General features: G+C 39.5%; 1 protein-coding gene across 3 annotated transcripts in view; it reads right to left on the reverse strand.

Moving 5' to 3' along the window:
- The window catches only part of CCNT1 (cyclin T1), a 28,749-nt gene continuing 11,857 nt past the window's right edge, over window positions 1–16,892 (reverse strand). The window contains exons 3-9 of one of the 3 annotated variants that reach the window (XM_002823161.5): window positions 15,881–16,009; window positions 12,538–12,598; window positions 11,298–11,360; window positions 9,651–9,696; window positions 7,545–7,708; window positions 7,305–7,375; window positions 1–5,979 (exon numbers count right to left, since the gene is read on the reverse strand). In XM_002823161.5, coding sequence (XP_002823207.2) covers window positions 4,576–5,979; window positions 7,305–7,375; window positions 7,545–7,708; window positions 9,651–9,696; window positions 11,298–11,360; window positions 12,538–12,598; window positions 15,881–16,009 — 1,938 coding nt within the window. In that variant the 3' untranslated portion in view covers window positions 1–4,575. The remainder of the gene's footprint in view (window positions 5,980–7,304; window positions 7,376–7,544; window positions 7,709–9,650; window positions 9,697–11,297; window positions 11,361–12,537; window positions 12,599–15,880; window positions 16,010–16,892) is intronic. The other 2 variants (XM_054527194.2, XR_008511939.2) reach the window with 2 other exon arrangements.

Consider the following 16,892-nt stretch of genomic DNA (forward strand, 5'->3'; position numbering starts at 1 on the left):
TGAGTGTTTTACCATTAACATTTATTGATGGGATGGATAAATACAGATTGAGAAACATACTTGACAGCAAGATATCAAACTGATAGCCAGACTATAAAATGTATACATCCTTTTTAAATTTTTTGTATTTTTTTACAAAGAGCCCTTACTATAATGGTCACTTACCTCCTATCATTCACATAACAGCAGTAGATATCCCAGGGGTAGCATCCAGAGCTGAGGTGCCCCAAGGAAGACAGAGGCAATGGCAGAATAATATGCTGAGAAAGGACTCTTAAGAGCAATACAAAGAGAACAGACAAAAATCTCACCACAAAATTGTACCTGAGTGACATAGATTGGTAAAGTGTTTTACTTTTTTTTTTCTTTTTGCTCTTTGGTCTGACAAGAAAACAGTTTTAGGTATGTGAAGTAGGGTGGGAAAAAAGGTCAGTTTCGAATTCAGTAACATATGGTAACACTAAATTAGGCTGCTGCATTCTTTTCTTTGGGTACTTAAGCCAGCCAGCACTTCCACTTTGTAACCAATTACATTATGATCAACAACTAATCAGTTAGTTCCTCAGCCTCAACTGAAGAGTTCCTGATTACCTGATGAAGGACATACTTGCTCTGGCTTCAATTAGCATGCTGTCAAGCATCCCTCTCCATGCTTAACATGGCAACACAAAACCCAAGAGTCCTTCTTTTTCATTAGCCATGAATACACACTCATAAAGGGGAAGAGTAGACACTGCTTTTAGTAAACGCACTTTTTCTTTACCTCCCTTTTCCAATGCCAAGTTCATATGAAAAACTTTAGAAACATTAAAATGGAGAACTCTCCCACCCAAAAAGTAATTCTCATTCCAGACTACTCTATCAAGCAGGATTACTGTACCGTGCTTGTTTCAAACTCACATCCACGGAGGGATAAAAAGACAAAATAAAACTTGACAGTGTGATACAACATGAAAACCTCCTAAACCATCAAGAGCAAACACTCAGTTAAAAGCTGGGTGTTAACGAGCAGCAACTCAAGAAACTTGGGGAGGTATCAATGTCACTGAAAGCTTACTGGAACCTCGGAGGGCTATTTCTCACCATTTGATGAGTTGCATAGACTGCTTAAATTCTCCCAAGACCAAATGAATAAAATTTGTATTTCAACTTCAAGATTCTCTCTTTTCTTAGTATTAGTATCAAAATAACTCATAAACAAAAAAATTGTAAATATTAATCAGTTCCCAAAATAACGGAAACACAGATATGTTTAAAATCCAACCATACTGGTATAGACAGGGCCCCTCTACAATTGCCTTTACCTAGAAGCCATGTATGTGGAGGAGTATGCATTTCAATATGGAGAATTAGGGAGCAGAGGTTTAAGATAACTCAGCAGTGATGTCACCATGATTTTATTTCCATATCCTAATCCATTGCTGTTTGCAACTGGAGATTTAAAATTTTTCTGTCAACACTGGTAAAGCCAATAATACTGAACTGTGTAGTATACACTAAATCAAAACACTAAAATCATTTTTAAAAAGGAAGAAAAAAGAAGTTGAGGCTCTCTGATATGGACATACACTGATTCATGAATGGGAAGACTAGACTAACACCTAAGTATTTTCTAAACTCAAAAGCATAACTGATACTTCAAAAGACCGATTTGGATCGATGCTTCACTACAGTTCAGCTAACAGCAACACAAGTATCTGATTAAAAGCCTTAAGGACAATCCACAGGTATTTGTTTTTGCCAACACGAGTCTAGCAAAATTTTAGGAATGAGATTTACAGAAGCTGAGACTCCAGGCCTACTTATCATCACCACTTATTTTTGACAGTCTAGGTTACATGAAGAAACAAAAAGCCATGTTTACCAGACTAACTTTGGATGTATAAATCTCATTTCTCACCCTTTGAAGGTGCAAGGATAGGAAAGACACATAGAGCTCAGAAACCACACAGCCCTTAAAAACCCTAAGTTTATGGAATTTGGACAATACACATGCCAGTTGACAGGCACATCTGTTAACCCAAAAACAAAGCAGCAGCTTCATGCAGAGCCCACAAAGAGCTTCATGACATATGCATAGATCTAAAAACAGACACTGTATGTATCTTAAGACAGTACCAGGAGACATTAACACAGAAAGGTCTCTAAACTGACCTATGTCAGCAATGATCTACTAGTGCAAAGGCCAGACTACACAGCACAAAGCAACTCTTAGGCCCTAGTAAGCACTTTTTTCTAGTTCACTCCTGACAAAGTTCTAAGGAACTTTACTACAGCATGGCCATGGATAACTGCTATGAGGCCAAATGATTATGTGCCTCTGTGGTAAAGGAGTGCATGTGATTAGAAAATATGTGACATTTGATGAGAGTAACTAAAAGCTGGAAAAGACATTTTTCAAAATCAAACCAGTGATCATCAATTCCACAAAGATACAGATGCAGACTAAATGGCACATTCCCTTTTGGAAACAGACTCCACCAAACAAAATCTAAATAAATAGAAGCCCTAAATGTACTAAGCCACAACTATATATCTACCAATTATCTAACACAACACAGAAAATATCAAGCGGAAAGAGGAAAACGTCATCTATAAAGTGAAGTGACACTCCAAGTCAAGAAGTATTAATGATTTACAGGTCAATAGAGAGCTCCTCATTTTATACCCAGCAATGGCAGGAACTCTAGACAGTTCAAATATGCAAGATGCAGGGCACTAACCCACCGTCAGTTAACGTTTACTCCTGCCTACAAATTCCTTTCTATATTAGGCCAGTACGTCATCAATTCCAACAGCCACAATTTTCTTCCCAACCTGTTCCTGGCAAGTAGCAGCGTAAGTACAACTCCTGTCTCCCTATGACTTCCAAATGAAAAATAATTCAACCTCTCCCTAAAAAATACTTGGCATGAAGTAAGCTACAATCAAATCACGAAAACAAATTCAAATTGCACCATTTTTTCCAGAGCAAAAAAAATGCAATGAAGATCAAAGAATATCCCATTAAATGATCTCTGGCTAGGTAGTTTTCAGTGGTTAGACAACTAACTTAGAATTCTTTGTAGCCAAGATTTTCTGAAAGATTTCTTTATCAAAAATGTTCACTCCTAATATCTGGGATAATCAAGCCTCCATAACAACAGGACTCTTGACCTATTTTTATAAAGGACTCGGAAATCTTAAGAACCTCGATCAAGAACCTAAAGCTACCAAAGATGAACAATCTAAACATAATAGTATCCATTGGCTAGGTTTTGCTCATTCTCATGGCACCAGTACTGTTAAATTCACAAGCTCCAATCTTAAGTCATATAGGCTGCAAAAACTTAAGGATGTAGCTGTTTCCCTTGGGATATACACATAAAAAGCATGTCTTACATTTATAATGTAATTTTTAAAACAATGTTCTAAAACTTCCAAATCACAATTTCATTGTTTTTACTATCCTCTAGCTTCTCCCATATGGTTTGGGCTTTCACAGGCAGGATATACATAGCACATTCCCCATCTCTTAGAGACCTTAAGACTGGCCCTCATTTGAACACTTTCCCAAAGCCTCACTTGAAAAAAAGACACACCCAATTCTGTAGGGCAGAAGCTGGCCTTGCTCACCAACCCTGCTTCCTCAACCCCATCTCTGTTTTGCACAAAAACAAAAAAAGGGGTAAAAAGGAAGATCTCATAATGAAGTTAAGAGTCAGGGTGTTGGCTGTACTTGCCCAAACTACAAATTAGAGGGCTACTACTCAATTATAACATAAAGAAAGGGAAAAATACCATGTCAAATACATGCCTCTTCCTTTATGTTCTCAAGGCCAACCATGTTTTTCTCTAGTAGACTGTTGGAAAATGAAAATGGTAAAGAACAGGGAGGGAAAGATAAAACATGATTTTTAAACATACACGCTTAAAAACACACATACCCACACTTACATACACACTTAAAAGTCTGAAAAAAGTGGCCTGAGCCTATTTCAGAACTCCTAACCAAAAACCTAGCCTCCCACCCACCCTCACACATTCCCACCCTCCAATCCCACCCACCAGGAGTCACTGCTATGTATCACATACACACAGCAAAATCCCTATCCCCTTCCCAATTATATAAAAAAACTAAACAGATAACTTACTTTCTTTAAATTATTTAAGTCTATTAAAAGATTTGACGTTTAAATACTTCCTCTCTTCTGATATATTAAACACCAAAAGGATCCACAATTGTCTGATACAACAAACCCTCCATTTTCCGGCTCTGGCAAGAAGAGGGAAGATACCAACTCCAATCAACCTAATTAGATGGTAGAGAGGCCAAGAATTCAGAATGTGTCCTTAATCCTTCACAGCTTCAAAACCTCTCTAATACCAGTAAAAACTGTAAGAAAATAGTTAAATGCATGAGACAGCAGATATAATAGCCAAGGCCTTCTACCACCCTCCTAACTATGTCTCAATATCAATTTATTCCCTAGTCCAAGAAGGATGACATATTTCATAAGTAATTTTCTTAGTCCAAAAAAAAAAGAAAAAGTATGTGTTTTTTTAGAGAAGTTTTTTTCTCCTCTTCTTTTTTTTTTACTTAGGAAGGGGTGGAAGTGGTGGAGGAGGTTCTGATGGCAGAGGTGGTGGCCGGGGTTTGTCTGTATTGCCGGATCTCGAGGAGATTCCACCAGCCCGAGGATTCAGATATTCACTATAAGGACGAACAAATTCAAATGCAGTGGGCTGAGTGGGCTGAACACCCTGGGCACTGAGCAGGGAGTGAAGCATATTCACAGTGTCTTGATAGTCTATTGTCTGGGTCGTGTTGTGACCATTGGCCCCAGTGGGCCCTTTATCCAGTTTTGAATGAGGGACACGAGTTTTACAGCTGGGCTGTGAAAAGGAAAGGCCACTTGTGTCTGAGCTATGCCCAGGCATCTGAGCCATTGTAGGAAGTGAAGGGAAGGAGAAATTTAGGGAAGAGGATTTAGTACTCTTGGCAATCTTGGCTGGATGATCAAACATGGCCCCTCCAGTCTCTTCAGAGGGTCCCCTTTTACGAGTAGAACTGGAAGAGGAAAAAGAACTAGACAAGCTATAGGTTTTATGTGCTAAGTTGCTTGTCTGGCTACTATGTTTTGGATCACCAGGACGTCTGTTCCCAGTACCAACAGGAAGTTGGGAATGAGAGTGCTTGTGTGAGTGGTGATTATGATGATGATGATGATTAGATGGGTGAGTCTTGTGCTTTTCTTTGTGCTCTCGGCTCTTTGTAACACTGTCCTCTACAGAATTGTGCTTATCAGCTGCAGCATGGACTTTTATGCGCATTTTTATCTCCTCTGGTTTTGAAGAGGCAGCTTTATCTCCACCTGCCACTGGGATTCTCATTTTGAGAGCTGTTTTGTCAGCCTTTTCCAGAAAAGGCCGCTCGGGGTTTTCTGAACCCTCTATGGGCATTTTTAGAATGACTGAAGAATGGCTATCATGATGAGAAAGGAGATTCTGGGCAGCATATGCATACTGTGACTTCACATTTGCTTCCATGTTCTCCAGTTGCCTCTTCTGGGCAGCCAACTCTTCTGCATGCTTCGCGCGGTATTCTTTCAGTGACACTTTAGCTGATGGCACACTCTTACTACTCTGCTTCTGGGAAATAAATGCATTTGAACCATCCTGTGGTAAGGAATGATCAACTCCTGTAAGTGCTAAATTCTCACTAGTCCGATGACCCTGAGTAGGTTCTAGTTTGAAAGAAGGTTGGGAGGACAGCCAACGCTTGCCCGGCAACATCTCCACACTGGTTAAGTTGCTGGATGACTCTTCGGAGACTGGCAGGGAAGGCACTGCACTTGTGGTAGAAGTTGACATGCTCATTAAACCTGCAATGGTTGTGTCTGAAGAGCTCTGGGAAATCATATTGAGGATTGTCTGCTCTGAAGTCTTTTCATCTGTTCCTCGGTCATCTGCTTTTGTTTTCTTGGCAGCCTCGCATGCCTGGAATGAAGCAAATAGCATCTCTTTACTTAGGTAATTTACTAAATAAAAAAACACTGAGATGAGTAGATTGTACTTGCAGCAACACTGGAAGTTCTGGATGGGCCACAGGCAGGAGGCCATCCTAACATGAAATCCAGTAAATATTACCATCAAGAGAAGATTTTAAAACCTTCAATTAAGAGTCACAGCAATCTATCCAAATGTTACAAAGCAATAACAACAACAAAGAATCTATACTTATCTAAAATTCATACATGAACATCCATGCCTTCTGCTTATGATTATAGTTAGTCCATAACCGAATTCTAGAAATTTTGGTGAGGTTTTATGCTAAAGTAAAAGATGAACTATGTGCTCTCAAGCCTACTTCTTTTTTGTTGTTGCTGTTTTTTGTTTGTTTGTTTGTTTGAGACAGAGTCTCACTTTATCATCTAGGCTGGAGCGCAGTGGCACAATCTCGGCTCACTGCAACCTAACGTTCCAAGTTCAAGCAATTCTCCTGTCTCAGCCTCCCGAGTAGCTGGAACTACAGGTGTGCATCACCATGCCTGGCTAATTTTTGTATTTTTAGTAGAGACGAGGTTTCACCATGTTGGCCAGGCTGGTCTCGAACTCCTGACCTCAGTTGATCCACCTGCCTTGGCCTCCCAAAGTGCTGTGACTACAGGCGTGAGCCACCATGCCCGGCCTCTCAAGCCTACTTCTAATCTCAGGCTTCTAAGAGGCAAACTCACTCTCTGCCACTCACTCAACTCAGGAGAATGAAATTAACTTTATCTGTCTGGATTTATGAGAAAACAATGGAAACATTTTAAAACAAGTTTTATATCTGACAGAAAAAAGAGGAATGATTCCATTATTCCTGAGTAAGACTTTGACAAGTATTTAAATACAACTTCAGACTACAACCTATATAAAAACAAAATTCTAAAATCCATTTTAAAAGTAGGTAATATCAAACACAAAACTATGATACCAGCTCTAACCTTGTAATTCTCTATCTTGCCTCTACCAGAAGCCAATACTCTGACTCAGAGAAGCCATGTTTTTTCCCTACCAGTTTCCACACAGAAAATACTGAACCAGTGTTACTGCTCAAATGATCATATCACAGGAGTTACACAATGAAAAGCAAATCCTGCTATCCCATAGAGACACTGCCTTTTACAACAGTATCCAAGGTATGAAGTGGAAGTCATGATTACTGTGAACTATAAAAAGGGCAATTCCAAACCTAGGGTACATATTCAATACTGGTATATTCACCGGTGCAGTCAAAAGAAATTGATTTTGTTCCACAAGCTGACAGTAATGATGCTTACCCTCCAATTCCAAATGCGTTTGAGCCTGTTGGGAGTTTTCTCCAAAATCTGTAGAAACTCATGTGTCAGTTCTACAAGTAAAACAGAACATTCAAGAAAGACTGAGAGAAACAGAAGTAATGAAACAAGAATAACCTCAACTACTAACTAACTATTTTCATCTGAATCAAGTCACCTTTGGCCAGCTATGTGACAGATCAATAGCAAGTGCTTTTCAAGGTCCCTTACTCTAAAACTTACCATCTAAAAGTTCCAAGGTCACAGTGGCGTCAACATACTCCCACCAGTGCTTCCCGTCAGTTGAGACTGGGATCTCCCAATTGGACCACTTGCAAGCCAGATGAATGCAGACACAGGCCACCACAGGAGGTGTGTACTGCAGGCTAAATGTGGTCAAATGCAGGCTGACATCAGAGGGAAGAAAACAGAGAGTGTCATGAGCTCTCAATTCTCAACCCAAAGCTAAAACTCTCCATTATTTAAAAAAAAAAAAAAAAAAAAAAGGCTTAAAAATACACAGGAGAGTAAGAAGGGTAAGAAATATGCAATGCTCTGATCTAGCACTCAATATAATTTCCTATTAACCCACCTGTTCAGGTAACAACATTTTAAAAACTCTTGAATACACATCACTTAATCTACACATTGACCAGAGCCAAAAAAAAAAAAGGAAAAAAGGAAAAAGGCTGGGAATTCAAGTTCTTTAAAACATTGACTTCTGGGCCAGTATTCAAGCCTAGAAGTCAATATTTATTACCTATTATCCTGAGACTAAGCTCAGATCCTAAGGAAAATTGTTAAGCTTTTTGGTCTATGTAATCCGTAAATCAAATACTTAAGGAAATATATTAAAAACAATTTGTCTCTCACCAATCATAGTTCTGGTCTATTTAAAATAATAAATAGACAACTACTCTCTCAAGTATAAATATGTTGGTTTATTTCAAAACTTTTTCATAACAGGCTATAAAAATGAACTTCTTAGCCCTGACAGTTACTAGGGATATCATTGGTTTCCATTAAACTAACAATGTTGGGCAAGTCATTTGGTAATACAAGTTATGTACTGATCATTTACTTTTTTTAGACAGAGTCTCTCTCTCTGTCACCCAGGCTGCAGTGCAGTGGGGCAATCTCGGCTCACAGCACCCTCTGCCTCCTGGGTTCAAGCAATTCTCATGCCTCAGCCTCCCGAGTAGCTGGTACTACATGCATGTGCCATCATGCCCTGCCAATTTTCATATTTTTTAGTAAAGATGTGGTTTCACCATGTTGGCCAGGCTGGTCTCGAACTCCTAGCCTCAAGTGATCCACCAGCCTCAGCCTGGGATTACAGGTATGAGCCACTGAGCCCAGTCTCATTTACTTTTTTTAAAAAGGGAAGAAGGAAAAAGACTGAAACTCTTTACATCCGTAAGTGCCCATTGATTGATAGAGGGAAAAGAAAAAGGAATATTTTAAAATATAATTATTGGCCAGGTGCAGTGGTTTACACCTGTAATCCCAGCACTTTGGGAAGCCAAGGCAGGCAGATCACTTGAGGCCAAGAGTTTGAGACCAGCCTAGTCAACATAGCAAAACCCCATCTCTACTAAAAATACAAAAAAATTAGCCGGGCATGGTGGCGCCAGTCTATAATCCCAGCTTACTCAAGAGGCTGAGGCCAGAGAATCACTTGAACCCGGGAGGCAGAGGTTGCAGTGAGCCAAGATCACACTACTGCAGTCCAGCCTGGTAGACAGAGTGAGACTGTCTTAAAAAAAAAAAAAAATTATATATATATACATATATATATGCCTGTAATCCCAGCACTTTGGGAGGCTGAGGTGGGCAGATCACGAGGTCAGGAGATCGAGGCCATCCTGGCTAACAAGGTAAAACCCCATCTCTACTAAAAACACAAAAATTAGCCGGGCATGGTGGCGGGTACCTGTAGTCCCAGCTACTCGGCAGGCTAGAGAATGGCATAAACCTGGGAGGTGGAGCTTGCAGTGAGCTGATATCGTGCCACTGCACTCCAGCCTGGGCAACAGAGCAAGACTCTGTCTCACAAAAAAATAATAATTTAAAAAAAAAATATATATATATATATATATGTAATTATTGCAGAATCCTCCAAATTAGATTTTCAGTCACTATCATGCAGAATTGAGGTTATCAAAAAAATCAGTACTAAATAATTACATAACCTTAGAAAATTAAAAAGTACCATGGAAATTTAAAGTACAACATGAAAACTGTGCAGAAAAATCAATATTCACGAGAATTATCTACAGCACACTGTATCAAACCCAAGTAAAGTCCTATACCAAAAATCGAAGAGAAAAAAAAAATTAAAATATAAACCTGTTGGTTGCCATGAAGTAAGAAGTCTGTGCTAAGTCCTTGCTTGCTAAAGAAAAAAAAAAAGTCAGGGGTGGGGAGGAAAAAAGTTATTAGTTCCATTCATTCTCAACAAATATTTAGTAAGCATTTAATATTTGCAAGGTACTGTGAATATAGTGGCAAATGAGACACACACGGTCCCTGTAAACCTGACGTTTACATTCTGCCAAAGTAGACAGATCAATGATTTTTAATTTTAACATTAATAACTATGCTGCTTCCAGATCTAGGTACTCAAGCTTAATTCTGCACGCCACATATCTGAGGTACTTGTTTAATGCAATTCTTAGACCTGCTCCCTAAAAAAAATGTTTAGAGAAGGGTGCAAGCGTTTTTTAACAAGTAACCCAGAGATTCTGATGTAAGGATTCACTGAGAAACACTAAACTACAGGATGAACTAAGATGATCTAGAAGCAAGATCAGAATCTAGAAGACTTTGACATATTTGGGAAAAGTGACTTTTGCTGTTAAGGAAGTTTTTAATTAAGGCCGGGCGCGGTGGCTCATGCCTGTAATCCCAGCACTTTGGGAGGCCGAGGTGGGCAGATCACCTGAGGTCCGGAGTTCAAGACTAGCCTGACAAACATGGAGAAACCCCATCTCTACTAAAAATATAAAATTAGCTGGGGTGGTGGCGCATGCCTATAATCCCAGCTACTCGGGAGGCTGAGGCAGGAGAATTGCTTGAACCGGGGAGGCGGGAGGTTGTGGTGAGCCAAGATCGTGCTACTGCACTCCACCCTGGGCAACAAGAGCAAAACTCCGTCTCAAAGAAAAAAAAAAAAGAAAGTTTTTAATTAAGTAGCCTTAATTAAATTAAGATTTAATTAATTAATCCCCAAATCATCAAATACTGTAATATATTACAATGAAAAAATTTAACTTCTTCCAAAACAAACTGTTCTGGGTGACAAAGCAAATTTTTATCTTCCTCAGGACACAGTCTTCTCAATATTAACATACATCCATCTCTAGTCTTACCCTTGTTCAATATAACATTTTAATACTTTCAAATATAAAGAACTTGGGAAAATTTGGGAATTTTCACATGAAACACATATTAGTAAAATGTAAAATAAGACCAATTATCAGTTTGGCCTACAAAATCATAATAGGTACTTAAAGGCACAATAGTGTTCAGATATTCTTGATACTACTTAAACTAAATAAGAGAGTTTCATTCAATTATACCTAATATTGTTAAATTAGAATTAAAAAGAAAAGTTCTGCCAAGGGATTGTATATCATGGAAAGCCCAAATAAATTCTGTATGATCCTCTAGGTGGCCTTTAATCAACCCCAGAATTAAAATAAGATCACCCACTCCTCACAACTTTCATAACATTTCTGTTAAATAACTTCACAACCTGCCCAACTTTGACAAACATTCTCAAGAGGTTAGCTCTCTTTAACTAGAGATCATCTAAAAACATTACTTTTAAGAACCCAACAGAAAAACATCAAGTCAGAACAACTCATTTTGAGTTAAGCCAAGTAGGCCTTTAAATTTGGCCAAAGCAGAACTGTTATGTATTGTCCACCACAAACCACAACCTCTAAATGGGAAAACAATTTGAGATAGTCTTCATAAGCTGGGATTCCTTACCTCGAACAAGTTGAGTGCACTTTACTACATGAGTATGTGGGTGATCAATTGTTAGTTCAAAGCCTTAAAAGAAAAAGTAATTGGTTAAAAAACTATTAAGAAGTTTACATTTTACAAATTATTCTAAAAGGATAACTGTGAATTACACCTTACTGGTTTCCACATTAAAATATTAATAGAAATTTATTCCACCAGAAAAATATCATTGTCCCATGAAATATAATTTGAAGATATTTTAAGAAAAAAAGTTAACTAGAGGCTGGGCATGGTGGCTCAAGCCTGTAATCCCAGCACTTTGGGAGGCCGAGGCGGGCGGATCACAAGGTCAGGAGATCGAGACCATCCTGGCTAACACGGTGAAACCCCGTCTCTACTAAAAATACAAAAATTTAGCTGGGCGTGGTGGCAGGCGCCTGTAGTCCCAGCTACTCTGGAGGCTGAGGGAGGAGAATGGCGTGCACCCAGGTAGGCGGAGGTTGCAGTGAGCCAAGATTGTGCCACTGCACTCCAGCCTGGGCGACAGAGCGAGACTCCGTCTCAAAAAAAAAAAAGAAAAAGAAAAAAGTTAACTAGAATAAATTAACTTGAGAGATAAACTTTAAAGAACTCATCATATATATATATATATGCAAAAAAAATTGTGTCTATGCCAATAACTTTGACATACAACTCATGAAATCTTACCCTACCTAGAAGAGAAAAATGATAGCCCAAAAGAACTAGGAAAAAAAAATCTGTATTTTCATATTTTCTAAACTTTTAAAGGCAGCCTATGTGATGAAAATAACAGATAATAACACAATATCATCAGAGTTGCCCATGCAACCACTAAAGCTTAAGTTCCCCCACTTTCACTCTGCTGTTCTAAACACTAGTTACCAATTTTAAAAACAAATGCTGTTACAGGCCATAACAATCCACGGAAGGAAAAACATTCTTTAGACAGTTTTTATAATTTTTGAGGGTAAAAATCACCAAAACTTAAAAAGCAAATAATGAACCCTAGAATGAAAAAAAATAATAACCCACTGGCTGCTGTTTCAAAGGTCAGCTGTACTACCTGCATTCACTCTATGGAACAGGCCAAGGTTAAACTCAGGTCTACAACCTCTATCACCTGGAAACAGAGGGACACTACAAAAACTTTCCCAAGAAATATTCTTCCTATATAGCAAATTTTTAAAATCAAATCATTTTATTGCATAATTTAAAAAAATGTTTCAAAGGAAAATAAACTTACCTAAAGTCTGCAAAATTATGCTTTCTAAAATGACCAGATCTTGAACTTGTTGCAAATAAGCCTAAAAGTGAGAAGACAGAAATTATTCCCTACAAAGGCACAATATATAAAGTATAAACAATTCTAACAATCCCTTCCAAGGAAACCAAAACAATAAAAGGCATGAGTGGAGTTAGGAGGTAGAGTTAAGAACTGAAATACAATCTTTTTTTTTTTTTTTTTTTTTTTTTTTTGTGAGACAGAGTCTCCCTCTGTCACCCAGGCTGGAGTGCAGTGGTGTGATCTCAGCCCACTGCAACCTCCACCTCCCTGGTTCAAGCAATTCCCCTGCCTCAGCCTCCCAAGTAGCTGAGATTCCAGGTGCACACCACCACGCCCGGCTAATTTTTTTGTGAAATACAATCTTTATCCCTTATGCCCATTCAGTACACATTTTCTTTAAAAAATAAATAAGTAGTATGCTGAGAGGTAACACTTTATATGTGGCTACAGAAAAAGCACCATATATTTGGTTCATTTTCAGGTTAATATTTAAGGTTTTATGGTTCATGTGATTTAGACATAAGAAAATGAAAAGTATATATTTTTTGCTTTTTTTCTTTTTTTTTTGAGTTTGAGTTTCGCTCTTGTTGCCCAGGCTGGAGTGCAATGGCACAATCTCGGCTCACCGCAACCTCCGCCTCCGGTTCAAACAATTCTCCTGCCTCAGCCTCCCGAGTAGCTGGGATTACAGGCATGCACCACCACACCCAGCTAATTTTGTATTTTTAGTAGAGACGGGGTTTCTCCATGTTGGTCAGGCTGGTCTCAAACTGCCAACCTCAGATGACCCGCCCACCTCGGCCTCCCAAAGTGCTGGGATTACAGGCATGAGCCACCGCACCCGGCCTTTTTTTTCAGAGTCTCACTCTGCTGCTCAGGCTGGAGTGCAGTGGCGCAACCTCGCCTCACTGCAACCTCTGCTTCCCAGGTTCAAGCGATTCTCCTGCCTCAGCCTCCCGAGTAGGTGGGATTACAGGAGCCCACCACCACGCCCAGCTAATTTTTGTATATTTAGTAGAGACGGGGTTTCACCATATTGGCAAAGCTGGTCTCGAACCCCTGACCTCAGGTGATCCGCCCGCCTTGGCCTGCCAAAGTGCTAGGATTACAGGCATGAGCCACCGCGCCTGGCCATAAAGTATATATTTTTCAACAGCACCAAAATACATTTGCAGAACCTTCCTACAGTACTGTAACCATTTAATACTGAACATATGGCTCCTATTAGAACTTCCTCTTTGGGGCCATGCTAGGTTTCTAAAAAGTAACAAGAGTTCAAAGGAAAACGTAGTAAGAAAATTGGCTCAGATTTGTGCTAGCCAAAGCTATAGTCACTAGCCACATGTAGCCATTCATCACTTGAAATGTAGCTAGTCTAAATTGAAACGTGCTATAACCATAAAATACACTGGATTTTTTAGACAGTTAAAAAATAAAGAATGGGCCGGGTGCGGTGGCTCATGCCGGTAATCCCAGCACTTAGGGAAGCCAAAGCGGGTGTATCACGAGGTCAGGAGTTCAAGATCAGCCTGGCCAATACGGTGAAACCCTGTCTCTATTAAAAATACCAAAAAATTAGCTGGGCGTGATGGTGGGCGTGAACCTTGGCTTGTTCCATAGAGTGAATGCAGGTAGTAATCCCAGCTATTCAGGAGGCTGAGGCAGAGAATTGCTTGAACCTGGGAGGCGGAGGTTGCAGTGAGCTGAGATTGCGCCACTGCACTCCAGCCTGGGCGACAGAGCGAGACTCCATCTCAAAAAAAGAAAAAAAAAATGTAGCTAGGCATGGTTGCTCACATCTGGAATTCTAACACTTTGGGAGGCCAGTGTGGGAGGATTCTTTGAAGGCCGAGAGTTCAAGACCAGCCTGGGCAACATGGTAAGACCCCTATCTCTACAAAAAAATAAAAATTAGCTGGGAGTGGTGGCATGCAGCTATAGTCCTAGCTACTTGGGAGGCTGAGGTGAAATGATCACCTGCTCTTTATGAGAATCTAATACCTGATGATCTGTCACTGTCTCCCATCACCCCCAGATGGGACCATCTAGTTGCAGGAAAAGCAACTCAGGGTGGCCGGGCGCAGTGGCTCACACCTGTAATCCCAGCACTTTGGGAGGCCAAGGCGGACAGATCACAAGGTCAAGACATCGAGACCATCCTGGCTAACATGGTGAAACCCCGTCTCTGCTAAAAATACAAAAATTAGCTGGGCATGGCGGCACACGCCTGTAGTCCCAGCTACTCAGGAGGCTGAGGCAGGAGAATCGCTTGAACCTGGGAGGCGGAGGTTGCAGTGAGCCGAGACTGCGCCACTGCACTCCAGCCCGGCGACAAGAGCAAGATTCCGTCTCAAAAAAAAAAGACGCTCAGGGCTCCCACTGATTCTACATTATGGTGAGTTATGTAATTATTTCATTATGTATAACAATGTAATAATAATAGAAATAAAGTGAACAATAAATGTAATGTGCTTGAATCATCCCAAAACCATCTCCAACCCCACCCCCTGTCCATGTAAAAGCTGTCTCCCATGAAACCAGTCCCGGGTGCCAAAAAAGGTCTGGGACCATTGGTCTAGAATATATCTGAGATATTTTCTTCTTGAATTTTTCTGTATTTTCAAATGTTACTGCAACAAATACAAAACTTTCGCCATAAAATTTATGTTTTGTTTCGTTTTTCAGACAGAGTCCTGGCACTGTTGCCTGCAGTGGTGTGTTCATGGCTCACTGCAGCCTCAACATCCCATGCTCAAGCAACCCTCCCACCTCAGTCTCCCAAGTAGCTGGGACTAAAGATGTGAGCCAGCATGCCCAGTTGTTTTTTTTTGTTGTTGTTGTTGTTTTTTTGTAGAAATGGGGTCTCACTTTGTTGCCAGAGCTTGTCTCGAACTGGACTCAAGCAATTCTCCTGCCTCAGCCTCCCAAAGTGCTGGGATTACAGGCATGAGCCACATCTGGCTTTTTTTTTTTTTTTTCTTTTTTTTAAATATAGAGACAAGGTCTTGCTATGTTATCCAGGTTGGTCTTGAACTTCTGGCCTAAAGTGATTCTCCCACCTTACCCTCCCAAAGTGCTAGGATTACAGGTGTGAGCCACCATACCTGGCCTGATTTTTTTACTGTTAAGAAAAACACAAACACTAAAATGTTCTTTTAACAACCCCAATCTAAACTTCAATAAATCGAAGTTATAAAATTAAGTTGCATCGAAATACATAAAGATCCAGGCATGCTTAGGAGTAGGGAAAAAAAAAGAAAGAAAAAAATTAAGAAAAACAGATGTCTAATTAATCTCCTACCTCACTTCTAGTATCAGGAAGGGATTCCTGAGGATGGAGACAAGTATGTGCTACCTTGATGACATGTTCCAATTTTTTGGGCTGCTCCTCCACTTTAGCCGCTAGAAACAAGGCTGCTGGAGCCACAGACTGAATGGAGAGAAAATAAATCATATTTATTATCAATTTATTCATTCATAGAGTAAGGTAGATCTAAAGAGGAGCTAAGTCTCAAATCAAGTTATTTGCTTGCCTCAACTTTGTCACCTCTTTACCCTTTCCCCCCATCTTCTACCATCTTCTCCTCTCCTACCCATTAATCCATCTCCACTTCCAAACACCAATTCTTTGACAAACTGTCATTAAAAGCTGTCTATGGGAGAAGCTACTAGATGTAAACAGACAGTTTTCTATTTAAAATGAGATTCTTTATTAAGTTTGTATCAAATCACTCAATACATTTTTTAAGGAGTAAGTTGAAATGTCCAGAATACGCAAATCCATATAGAGAAAAAGTTTAGTGGTGGCCAGGAGCTAGGGGGAGAGGAATATAGGAATAATTGCTAATAGGTGAGGAGTTTTCTGGGGTGATGTAAATGTTCTGCAATTAGACTGTGTTGATGGTTGCACAATTCTGTGCATATACTAAAAACCAGTGAACTATATAATTTAAACAAATGAGTTTCATTGTACATGAATTATATCTCAATTACTTATACATATCAAACCTTTCAAAAATACAAAGCATGGCATTATATGCAAGACATTAATTATAGAAAGCATTAAGAGGGAAAAATTGAAGTCAATATACAAGTAGATAACAAACTTTATAAAAGATTAGAGCAATATGACATAAATGTAGCCTGGTGATCTTGGAAACTTCAGGAAATAGAACTTTTCTTGAATATTAAGAACATTTCAGTGACTCAAAGATAGTAATGCTAAGAGCATTACTCTTACTCCTGCTAAGAGGAGGAGTCAAAGAAATACATAAATAATTTTACAGAATTTAAATATGTATTTCATTTTACTG

This window comes from Pongo abelii, chromosome 10 (genome assembly GCF_028885655.2).
Source record: "Pongo abelii isolate AG06213 chromosome 10, NHGRI_mPonAbe1-v2.0_pri, whole genome shotgun sequence".
Taxonomy (NCBI): Eukaryota; Metazoa; Chordata; class Mammalia; order Primates; family Hominidae; genus Pongo; species Pongo abelii.